At 32.3% G+C, this 13,373-nt stretch overlaps 1 protein-coding gene across 6 annotated transcripts in view; it reads left to right on the top strand.

The window, feature by feature from the left end:
- ZNF280D (zinc finger protein 280D) overlaps positions 1–13,009 on the top strand; it is a 128,045-nt gene extending 115,036 nt beyond the window's left edge. For all 6 annotated transcript variants that reach the window (XM_018054249.1, XM_018054251.1, XM_018054253.1 and 3 more), the window contains 2 exons: positions 7,738–7,793; positions 10,284–13,009. In XM_018054249.1, coding sequence (XP_017909738.1) covers positions 7,738–7,793; positions 10,284–10,908 — 681 coding nt within the window. In that variant the 3' untranslated portion in view covers positions 10,909–13,009. The remainder of the gene's footprint in view (positions 1–7,737; positions 7,794–10,283) is intronic.

The following is a 13,373-nucleotide window of genomic DNA, read 5'->3' as shown; positions in this document are numbered from 1 at the left end:
TTAGATCTAAGAATGCAAGCAAAAACACAACATAACTAAAACTTTAAAAATTCAGTGGAAGTGATACTGAAGGAGAAATATATGGTTGTAAATCCTTACATTAAAAAATGAGAGATCTCAAAGCAACAACCTAACTATACAACTTAAGGAACTAAAAAAAAAAAAAAAAAGGCAAACTAAACCCAGAGCTAGCAGAAGGAAAGAAATAAGATTAGTGTGGAAATAAATGAAATAGAGAATAGAAAAGCAATAGAGAAAAATTGGCTTATTGCAAAGACCAATGGAATTGAGAAGCCTTTAGCCATAAATAATTAAAAAGAGAAGATTTACTAAAATCAGAAATGAAAGTTGGGACAGTAGAACTGTTTCTATAGAAACAAAAATGATAGAGTACTGTGAACCGTATGCCAGTGAATTGGATAACCTACATGAAATGGACAAGTTGCTAGAAACTCGAAACAGCAAGACTAATCATAAAGAAATAGAAAACCAGAATAGGCACATAACTAGAGTGAATCAGTAATCAAAAATCTAACAAAACCTCTTGACCTGACAACTTCTTTAGTGAATTCTAAAAAACATCTAAATAAGAACTAACACCTCTTCTTTTACACTTTTCCAAGGATTGAAGTGGAAGAAATAGTTCTAAACTCATTCTACGAGGCCAGCATTACCCTGATACCAAAGCCAGAAAAAGACACTACAAGAAAGAAAACTAGACCAAATTCCTTATGAACATTGATGCAAATATCCTCAACAAAGTTCTAGTAAACAAAATTCAACCACATATTAAAAGGATTATATACCATGAGCAAATGGGATTCATTCCTGAAATGCAGGAGTGGTTCAATATATGAAAATGATCAATGTAATAAGCCAAATCAATGAAAGAAAGCAATAAAAGCCACATTATTACCTCAATTGGTGCACAAATTGTGTTTGACAAAATTCAACACACTTGAATAATAAAAATGCTCAGCAACCTAGGAATAGAAGGAAACTACCACAACATAATAAAGCCATATAAGAAAATCCCCACAGCAAACATCATACTCAATTGTAAAAGACTTAAAAGATTTAATTCTTAAGATCGAGAAGAAGGCAAGATAGCCACTTTCACTACTTCTTTCCAACATAGTACTGGAAAGAGCAGTTAGTCAAGAAAAAGAAAAAGCATCCAAACTGGAAAAGAAGTAAAATTATCTATGTTGGCAGATGGTATCATTTTAGATATAGAAAACCCTAAGGATTCCACACAAAAACTGTATTAGAATTAAAGTTAATTCAGCCAAATAGTAGGATACAGAGTCAACACACAAAAATTGATTGTATTTCTATACACAAGAAATGAACAATCTAAAAAGGAAAGTACAAAACAATTTGCAATAGCATAAAAAAATAAAGTACTCAGGAATTAACTTACCAAAGAGGTAAAAGACTTCTACAAAGAAACTATAAAACCTTGTTGAAAGAAATTAGAGAAGCTATAAATGGAAAGACAACCCATGTTCATGAATTGAAAAACTTAATATTGTTAAAACACCAGTACTATTCAAAGCAATCTACAGATTCATTGCAATCCTTACAGAAATCCCGAAGATTTTTTTTTTTTTGCAGGAATAGAAAAACTCATCCTAAAATGTATATGGAAACTCAAGGAACTTCAAATAGTCAAAACAACTTTGAAAAAGCAAAAAGCAGCAGTCAAACATCCTGATTTTGAAATTTACAATGAAGCTGCTATAAACAAAACAGTGTGGCATTAAGACAGACTCATAGACCAGTGGAATAGAATAAAGAGCCTTGAGATAAACCTTTATATATAGGGTCAAATGATTTTATAAGGATGCTAAGACCAATGAAGAAAGGACAGTCTGTTTAATAAATGATGCGGGCAAAACTGGATATTCACATGCAAAGAATTAAGTTGGACTTTGACCCAGCACTATACACAAACACTATATACAAACATTAACTCAAAATTGATGAGGGGATTAAGTGTAATACCTGAAATGATAAAACTCTTAGAATAAAACAAAGGACAAAAGCTTCATGATGCTGAAATTGGCAGTGAGTTTTTGGTTATTGCACCAAGGCACAGGTAATGAAAGAAAATTGTACAAATTAAAAATTTTTGCATCAGATCAAAACCACAATGAGGTACCATTTCACACCAGTCAAAATGGCTGTGATCCAAAAGTCTGCAAGCAATAAATGCTGGAGAGGGTGTGGAGAAAAGGGAACCCTCTTACACTGTTGGTGGGAATGCAAACTAGTACAGCCACTGTGGAGAACAGTGTGGAAATTCCTTAAAAAAACTGGAACTAGAACTGCCATATGACCCAGCAATCCCACTGCTGGGCATACACACTGAGAAAACCAGAATTGAAAGAGACATGTGTACCCCAATGTTCATCGCAGCACTGTTTATAATAGCCAGGACATGGAAGCAACCTAGATGTCCATCAGACGAATGGCTAAGAAAGCTGTGGTACATATACACAATGGAGTATTACTCAGCCATTAAAAAGAATACATTTGAATCAGTTCTAATGAGGTGGATGAAACTGGAGCCTATTATACAGAGAAGTAAGCCAGAAAGAAGAACACCAATACAGTATACTAACGGATATATATGGAATTTAGAAAGATGGTAACGATAACCTGTATGTGAGACAGCAAGAGAGACACAGATGTATAGAACAGTCTTTTGGACTCTGTGGCAGAGGGTGAGGGTGGGATGATTTGGGAGAATGGCATTGAAACGTATAATATATGTGAAACAAATCGCCAGTCCAGGTTTGATGCATGATACAGGATGCTTGGGTCTGGTGCACTGGGATGACCCAGAGGGATGGGATGGGGAGGGAGGTGGGAGTGGGGTTCAGGATGGGGAACACATGTATACTCCTGGCAGATTCATGTTGATGTATGGCAAAACCAATACAATATTGTAAAGTAATTAGCCTCCAATTAAATTTATATTTTTAAAAATTTGTGCATCAAATATTCTATCTGGAGAATAAAAAGGCAACCCATAGAATCCGAGGAAATATTTGCAAATCATATATCTGATAAGAGATTAATATCCAGAATATATAGATAATTCATAAATACAATAACTACAAAAACCACCCAATTAAAATATGCATAAAGGACTTGAACAGACGTTTTTTTCAAAGGTTTCTCAGTGGCCAATAAAAGGTTGCACATAAAAAGATGTGCAATGCCACTAATTATTAGATAAATACAAATCAAAACTACAGTGAGGTACCATTTCACACCCATTAGACTGGTTACTTTTTAGAAAAAGAAACATAAAAACCCCACAAAATCTCCAGAACCAGAAGACAAATGATGATGATGATGTGAAGAGATTGGAGATCTTGTGCACTTGAGTGAGTGAAAGTTGCTCAGTCGTGTCTGACTCTTTGCAAGTCCATGACCTATACAGTCCATGGGATTCTCCAGGCCAGAATACTGGAGTGGCTAGCCTTTCCCTTCTCCAGGGGATCTTCCCAACCCAGAGATCAAACCCAGGTCTCCTGCACTGCAGGCTGATTCTTTACCAGCTGAGCTACAAGGGAAGCCCAAGAATCCTGGGGTGGGTAGCCTATCCCTTCTCTAGCGGATCTTCCCGACCCAGGAATTGAAGTGGGTTCTCCTGCATTGGCAGGCTAATTCTTTACCACAGAGCCACCAGGGAATCCCAACATCACAATTTTTGGTACCACTATACTGAGCTAGGAAGTGTACGATAATTTTCTTTCCTATACTTTATTTTGTTTTTTCTGGGGTAAAATTATATTTTTACTGATTTGTTTACTCTTCTGTGCACCTAATACTGTTTTTTAAATGCTGCAGTTTGTTCAGTATCTGGAAGTATTTTTTCAGAATGTTCACACATATCCAAAAAAATTGTTGGAGGATCTGGAGATCTCTTCTGTCGGCTTTAGTTTAAACTAGTTACTCTCTAAGCTTGATGCGTAGTTTGTTGATCAAGATTTTACTTTGCCACTTTGTTGTGTTGGATGTCCTGTTTCCTGAACTGTGAGTCCTTCTGTTATTGTTTTACTCCTTATTGTGATGAAATATGTCCTTTAACAATTTCTACAGAAAGGTTGCATCTTTTTTCACTTCGTGTAAATTTATAACTGTATTTATTATAATGGTATTAATGGTTTGGCTGAATTCATAGAACACATTTTTCCTATGCATTTTTGAAAGTATTGTTTTCATTATGTCTGATGCCATTTTTGGTCCACTTGGTGTTTATATTATTTTGTTCTTTGGCAACTTTAATGTTTATCTCAAGTGTTTTGAAAATTTCATATGTTCACCCATCCTTTTTTCTTTCATTATGGTAGAAATTTGATAAGCTTTGTAATCTTAGATATTTATGTTTGGGGGAAATTTTCTTGTTTTATTTCTTTGGTAAATTTTCACTTTTATTTTCTTCTCTGTTCTCTCTCTTTTTTTTTTTTGGAAACTCCTATTGATGACAGCTATTTCCTGCATCAGCTTCTCTGATTGTATGGCATTTTCTTGCCTTCCATCTTTTTGTCTTTTCATTTGGTCTTTCAAAAAAGATTTTCTAAACTTAATTACTTATTTTAGTTGCCATATATTTATTTTGAATTGCTCTTTAGTTTTTTATTTGTTCTTCAGTTTTCAGTTTTTTTGTTATTGTTTAATGGATATAATAATATATCATACCTCCAGGAATATTGAATATATATAGCATATATGTTTATTTTGTTTCCAGCAAAGTCTCTGATATCTCCTAGCCTCTTTCTTTATTCTCGTTTATTTTAATCTGTGTAATGTAAAGGATGTCTACACCTTGAATGTTCATTCATGTTAAAAATTAAAGCGTAAAAAAGATTATCAAAAACCCTATGTTTGTACAGGGACAGGTTGTACATTGTAGCATGCCACAGGGTACATTCCTATTTTATTTATCTATTCCCGTTAGTACTCCTAAAATTTATTGGTTTATGGTACTAGAAAATAAAAATATGAAATTTTTAAAATATTGTTACTTAAAATATATAAATATTTTCCTGAAAAATAACTGTTTGCAAACAAAAGGAAATTTATTTAGAATAAATTGTTCTACACTTTAGCTTGTCTGTTTAATGTCTTGTTAAGCAGAAGGAAACTAGATTCTTGTGTTTCTGCATTCAGTCTGTTGTGGTATATTTTGATTGAAATATATGAAGAATACCCAGCTTCAATCAGTACTTTAATAATCTTCTCAGATAATTGTGATATTTTTTTATGACATCAAAATTAGACATGTGGAAATTTTCTTAAAACTTTGTTGCAGTGTGGAATCTGATCTATCACTGAACATTTTGTACTCTGTAGTTCATTAAAATCTACTAGTCAGGCTTGCACTTTGTTTGGATCTTTTATCCGTATGTGATTTTATAACATTGTTCATTAGTCATTTAGAATATATTGGTTCACAAGTCACGTAGATCTTCCAAGTTTTGCCATGTTTCATATTACAAATCAGGTAATCACATTCATTAGTATTAGCATTTATCTCATGAAAAGTAGATGCAAGTTATCCTAAGATTTAAACTTTTCTTGAATTTTATTCCTGGCAACAAACACTGTTTGATTGTTTACTTTAATGTGACATACTCATTTTGTCAGTTCTGGAGAAAATGCCTTCTGAATACTCGGGTCTAAATATTCATAGTTTGACAGTCATTCTTTAAAAATAAAAATGATGTTCCATGAAAAAAAATTTGGCCAAGTTCATCTTGCAACTAAATCACAGACCCAAGTGTTTTTAGTGTGCAGCAGCAGTACTTTATGCATGCTTGGTATTTCATTACACAGACTATTCAAAAGACATGTACTCAAGGGTTGACATTTAGTAAAATTAATTTTACTGCTGGTATATGCCAGTGGAGAATACAGTGACTGGTTCAATGTCAGTGCCTTGATTTATGTTAAAATGTCAGCTTTTTTACTCATTACTGCTTAGTACCAAGAATTTTAACCTCACATGCCTCCTAAAAGTGTCTTGGAGGCCCCATATGTCTGTGAACCAACTTGGAGAACTGCTGACATGGATTATGTTGTGAAGGTTGCTTCATGGATTACTGTGCTGTATGACATGCTCAGTCTGCTTGGCAGTTTTTTAGACTTCAGCATAGGGAAATCAGATGCTGAGGTGACTTATTATTTGGTGGGGAGGATGCTCTCAAAGTCTTTGAGGCTGATAATTTTCTTCAAAGAGGAATCTCCTAGATTCCAACTGGGGTTGGTGGAGTGATGAGTGGTTCCTCTGGCTGCTAGCATTCTGGGAGCCAGGCAGAGAGATAAATGAGGATCACTTTATTCAGTTTATGGACCTTTACTAAATTTTTCTGTTTTCTTTCGGTACCTCATACCTGCCCTTTGCCATTCCCGGTGTTAACAAGTCCCTAGACAGTCTCCAGTTCAGAGACTTGGCCTTTGGCTTAAGCAGTAGAGGAAAGAATAGGTACCTGTTGTGTGAGTTGGGGAAAGAGTATTTAGATTTCTCAGCAGTATTCATTCTTTATTTTTACCTTTTATGTATTAACTATGGTACTGAATTTCTCCAAATACCATATCTCTTAACTTCTCTGGGAAAACTTATTCTCTTTTCCTTGCACTCCCCTGTTTAAATGTTTAGTTATCACTTCCTCTACACTGTGAAGTTAATTTCCATTCCTCCAGCTACTTTCCATCTACAAATTTGTTGAAATCTCTTTGACAGTTAGTATGCTTTGATGCTTTCTTGGTCTTTATGAGTGGAAATTGTTTTATTTCCTTGCCCTCTTTTTAGTAGTGTTTTTGGAGAGCGGGGAAATACATGTATGTGATTAATATACCATGATCACTTTCACAGACTTGAATCAATCACTCTTAGTGACTAAAAGTTGGACCTAGATTTGACGCTTCACCACTTAACTGTGGTTTTGCCTTGGGTTTTCTATTGATGCTTAACCCACACAGTCTTTATTCTCATTTGTAGAAATGGAGTTTATAATATCTAATAATGAAGATTAAATGAGACAGTGAATGTAAAGTTCTTAATATACTACTTCATGCATCATAAAGTCTCAATAATTTGTAGTTGTTATAAACTGTTAAGCTTGCCTCTTTCTTACTGAGATTTTATTGTATTCTTTCCTCCCCAAAAAACATTTGAAATAATCAAAATATTTTATTTGTATATTATTTAATATTACTTGGTTTGACAATGGAAGGGTTACCATGGCTCCAAATATAAAATCATAGTTTCATAAATGTTTTACCTAAGTACCTGTTTTTAATATGTGTGTATAAAATACTGCAAATGAGACTTATTCAAATTCAAGGTGTGCTTTACTAATTTTCTAATCAAGTAATACAATTATGGTTCATACTTAGAAGAATCTAAGGAAAGCAGGTATTGTTATAACTGGGTAACTGTTTCATATCTTTGATTCAAAAACTTGGTACATTGAAATTCTTATGAGTTTTTTAAAAAACAATTTTTGAAATCCTGTCTTTAGTTTTAAGAGTTATTCTAAAACATACTTTAAGAAATTGTTTTTTCTCTTTCTTTGGAATACTGAGCAGCACACTTAAGTTCTTTTTATCTAGAAAGTTTAATATAATTAAAGTAGTACTTAGTTTTGAATATAAACTTATAATTTAAATATAAACTTTGTTTTGAATATAAAAGAAAAATGTTATTAATCATTTCAGGAAATTACAAGATCTAATTTGGCTGAAGGAGAAACAGAAACATCAAATTCTGAAAGGTAAATATTAGGAAAAGCTGAATCTCTTGAAATTTGTGTATATAAAATGATATTTGAGCTGTATATTATTTCAGTTATTTGGGAAAGGGCTATTTAAATTTTATATATGGTGTTCCTTTTAGTAATGACTTTCAATTAAAATCAAAGTTTGAAATTTTAATAGAAATATACTACAGATCCTTAGTTTTGAAGCCTTTTAAATATGTAGAATACATTTTATAAGTTGTTAATTTTTTTAGAGTACAAGTAAATAAAATGGTAATGGATTGCAATTGCCTCTGTTAAATGAAAATAGTTACAAGATGCTGCAGGTTATAAGATGGTGACAATTATTCCAAATAGTTTTAAAATCTTATTTTTAAAGTATTTTTTAAAAGCTATAAGTTACTTTTGTGGTAGGATCTCAACATAAAAGTTTCAAAATTCAGTGTTTTTTTTTTTAATTTAATTCTTGAGTAGAACACTTAGAACACAAGATTTCACTATTTTTTAGCAAAAGAGAATCCAATATTCTAATTAGAACTTTATTCCAGTTAAAGATGATTTTGTCTTTTAATTAAGTACTTTCCCCATTTCTGTCTTTATGCTGTGTGTTTTACCATAGTCTGCTTGTTAACTTGATGAGATTAATCAATCTGTTGCCTCTATAAAGAAAATTTTGGAGTAAGACCTTTTGAAGATGTTTCTTAGACTTGACCAGGACAATTATCTAGCCCTTTCTTTATCTAGCATTTTTCCTAGAATTCTGGATGAAAAAAGTTAACAGAATTCAACTAAGGACTTGGGAAAAAGACTAGATACATCTATATTATTTAACATTTTCTGTAAATTATAATTAGTTCAGTAAGATCTGAACAAAAATAAGAATTTTACTAATTTAAATGAGGGAACTATTATAACTTTTTGAGATGATGTAATTGACCTGTAAGACCCAAGAAAATGAGCAAAGTATGAGAAATTAATCAAAGTATTAATTAAGGCAGCAGAACCATTGTTATATACCCATAACATGTCATTACAAAATCTAATGCATAAAATAGTTAATTCACAAAAATAACAATGAGAGATGTACAATTTAGAAGATTTTAAAGAAAAAATTTACTGAGATACAAAATAATTTATTAATAACTTACATGATAGGTCATTTTTTCCAAATTATGGTTAATGAGCACTTAGTTGAAAATCCAAATTGGATTTGATTTGGAAATTAGTGTGTTTCAAGTAGGATTCATATTTTTCTATTTATTAATACCATAATTTAAAAAATCATAGCTGTGTTAGATATTACGTTGTTTCTGTATTCACTATTTTAAACATTGTTTTAATGAGCATCCATGTACAAATATCTTTTACTTCTTCAAACTACTAATTTAGGGAGAAGAGTAGTAGAATATAGGTGATTTGACCTATTAGATAATGAAGTGCAATGTTAATTTATAGTTGTTAAAACTGGATGGTATTGGCTTGTAATAGTCTAAAGACACATCAGAACAAAATAAATAGCAGAGAAACAGCCTTACAAATATAATTTAGTAAATAATAGATGACTTTGTGATAACATTGCTTTGATAGATGGGTACTTCATTACAAAAAAGTCTAAATTCCAGGTCAATTAATGTAAGAAATAAGATAAATGTAATCATTAAATTTCTTTTTGGTAAAATAAGCATTGTTACATTTATATAAGGGACCTGAGACCATCTTGGAAATCTGTTTCTAGGCTTGCAGACATTGAAAACAAACTATGGTTACCAAAGGGGAAAGAGGGTGGAGGAAGGATAAATTAGGAATTTGGGATTAACATATATATGTTATTATATATAAAATAGATAAACAACAGAGTTCTACTATATAGCATAGGAAATTATATTCACTGAATAGTTTCTGTTAACACATCAGCGTAACACATCTTACTTATGTATTTCTGTATATATACAGAGACATGTATACACATAAACCTATAGATATTCATGTTTTATATTTATATATTTCTTAGACATGTGTTCATGTTTTTCTAAGTTAGGCTGTTGCAAAATTAGTAAAATCTTTGTGAATGCTCACTTGATTTTGCTTAGGAAAAACATGCTAACCGTAAGAGGACATGTAAATCAAAGAAAAAGAAAATAGGATTTTTCCCACAATCATTCCTTATTTAAAGTACTCTTATGAGTTAATAAGCACACTCATATTTTAACTAAAATCAAGTGAGTATGAACAGGTAAAGTAATGATAACTAGGACCAAAACTAGTGAATTAACTCCCCAGGACTCCTTTGAATATGTGACTGTGGAGTTCACTCTGCTGCCTAAGAAAATGGCCACTTCCTAAATTGTAACATCATGGCAAGGACTGGGGACTTTGAATTTTTGCTGTTTTTGGTGGGCAAGTGCGCCGTTTTTTATTTTTCAGAAAATGTCTTTACTTTGAAAGTAAGTATTCAAATACATTGTATTATAAATAAATAGGTAATAAGTAGCTTTATTTTTTCAGTAAACAAGATGAAGCTTCTTCAGAGGAAATAAAAAATGGATGTGATGTGCATTTATTTGAAGGCTCATCAACAACAAAAAGTGAAGAAGACGTGTCCGTTTCAGATAAAGAAAATGATAACTGTCTTGAAGATCAGGAAACTGGCTCAAAGAATATCTTCGGTTATGATTCAGCTATTGATGCAGATAAAGTGGAAAAGGAAAAACAAGTAGAGAACTTATGTCAGGAAACAGAGTTGAAGATGTGCCAAAGTTCAGAAAACTTCATTGCATGTGATCAGATTGAGGATCGCAATGCTGGTGGAGCTAGATTTTCTTCCAAGAATATCAAAGATTTGAGGTTAACATCTGGTGATGTTAGTATTGACCAGTTTTTGAGAAAAAGAGATGAACATGAATCTGTTAGTTCTGATGTTAGTGAGCAAGGCAGTATTCATTTGGAACCTTTGACTCCATCAGAAGTGCTTGAGTTTGAAGCCACAGAGATTCTTCAGAAGGGTAGTGGTGATCCTTCAGCCAAGACTGATGCTGTAGTGTCTGATCAAACAGATAACATTCTTGGAGAAAATAGCCTTAGCACAACAGAGACAACAGGAGACCTGGTAGATGAAAAAGAAAGAAGTTGAAATTAACTAGGCATTCTAAGTTTTAGTGTACCAACAGTAAGACCATTTGGAACAGTGCTATCAGGTGAGCTCAGTGCTGTTGTTGCAGAGTGCAGACATAGAAAAATATAAGGGAGGTCATTCATATATTTTAACTGTATGTTGAGCCTAGGTTATTAAATCAATCCATCATTAATAGCATGACTAAGTATGAATTTCCAAGAAGTTTTTAAAACATGAGTAAGATTTAATGAAAGTTAAGTTTGCAATGAAAAAGTCTCATTTCGTAGTTTTCAAAGACATGGAACTTGGTGATCAATATGAATTGATTATTAGAATATTAGTTATGTTAATGAAGCTTTTGAAATTTCCATCAGTCCTAAGCTAAAAGTCCTTATTACCTGTACATCCTTTTCAATTAACTTAAAGGAAGAGATTTGGAAACCACATGCCTTTTGGGAATAATTGATTTAAAATAATAGCTGATTGGCATTGTTAATGAGAGCTTCATTTTGAATATGATTCTGGTAAATGGAGCATGTTTAGAATGCTAAATTAGTTGATCTAATGAGAATTTGGATGAACATAAACTTTATTTTGAATATAATATAACATTCCAGACTGCCAGAAGCATGTGAACAGAATATTTGAATCTGTGTACCTCCATACAAGTGTTAGCCTGCCAGGCTGTAAGCTTACCTTAATTAAACTTTCAGTGAAAGTGAAATTATTAAAATAAAAATTTATATTTGTGCTTTTTGTCAGTGTGTATGCTGTGGAGAAATCCCTTGATGAACTAGTTGTACAAAGTAGAAATCCATTGTTGAAAATCCTACAGCTATTATGCTTATATTGTTTTAATGATCTTCTTTAGAAATAGAACCATAAACATGGTCTGGAAACCAAACCAAAGTACAGATTAATGTAGATATTTGTAAAGCAGTAAACTGGCATGAATTCAGCCATGTTTAAGTGACTTTTTCTGTAACTGTAAAATAGAAACTTCAAATGGGACCTAAAGCAGGATGTAAAAAATTGGTTTGGGATATTTAGCCTAATTTATCCTTAAGGTGGCTGCTAAATTGATTTTTTTCAGTTTTTTTAATCATATAGAAAATAATAGATACAGAAATGAATAATATGAATAAGAGTAGTTTGCTTTGAAGTACTAATAAACTTTTATTTAAAATGCTACATTTTTACTTCTTAAAATGTGCTTTGAATTCTTAAATTTTGTTTCACTGTTAAATGTTTTAAATGGGTATTAAAATTCTGCTGTATATAGTAGTTTTTTGAGTAAATATTTGCAATAAAAATCTGTCCCTGAATAATTTTATTTTTCAGAAAGCTGTTTGAGTCAGATTACCTTTGGCGCCTCTAGAAATTGTACATTGTTCAAGGAAATTTCATGTTAAAGCTACCGGTATATTCCATTCTGTATTCTTTAATTGATGCATGATTTATTTTAAATTGACACTTAAAGTACAGAGGGGAAACTGCTAATATTTAGAGAAAATAGATTTACTTTACAAATTCTTCTACTTCAAGAGAATTATAATTTAATACAGTTTTCTATCTCCTCAGTAAATTAAAGAGGCTAAATGGGCAAAATAAATTATTGACTTATTTTCTTGAATATTTGTGGGGTGGGGGTAAATATTTTTATATTTCCTGCTCATAAGAAAAGGTGGGGAAAGAAAGACTTATTAACTGTCATCCTTCACCTTGTTGAAACATAAATCTATAGCAGAGAAGATTTTTGGAGTAACATAATCCTTAGAAGAGCAAGAAGATGAGAAAGTCTATGTAAGGACCATTTTCTGAATCTGATTCAAATAATTGCCAAGCCTGTCGCCTAATGCTGCAGAAACCTGGAGCACTGTGCCAAAGTAGGTCTCTAAATGATATGGTAATTCCTTGTGAACTCTGAGTAGTCCCTCCTCCTGATTAGATACCACTTCTGCTTATAGTAGTGGTATTTAAAGTACCTGATCAATGAATTGTTCATACTTATCCACTATGAGAAAAAGAACCTGTACCAGACTATAAATCCTTCACTGAGAAAATCTAGCAATGAAAAAAAAAATAGTAGTTGAAATAAATATTGTACTTGGTAACATAACTGGTTTATGTTTTTGCATAATCTCCTCATTTCTCATTGGGAACAAACAATTCAGATATGCAAACCAAACCTTTGAGAAGCAGTGCTTTAGCACAGTGGTCAGTAGACTTCTGTGTAGAGTCAGATAGTGAATAATTGTTGACCATGTCATCACAATTATCCAACTCTTCCTTGTAGCTTAAGAGTACCTATAGACAGTATGTAAATGATGGCCAGTTTGTGTTCCAGCAAAACTTTGTTTACAAAAACAGAATGTTGGTTGGGGTTGACCAGTGGACTGTAGTTTGCATTTACATGCTTTAGAGTGCTATTTTGTCTGGGAAAATGGTGCTCAGGGACTGAAATTTTCTTTGCCAGTATTTTA

This window comes from Capra hircus, chromosome 10 (assembly GCF_001704415.2).
Source record: "Capra hircus breed San Clemente chromosome 10, ASM170441v1, whole genome shotgun sequence".
Taxonomy (NCBI): Eukaryota; Metazoa; Chordata; class Mammalia; order Artiodactyla; family Bovidae; genus Capra; species Capra hircus.
Note: the sequence above shows the minus strand (reverse complement) of the source record. Positions and strands in the feature narration are given on the sequence as shown.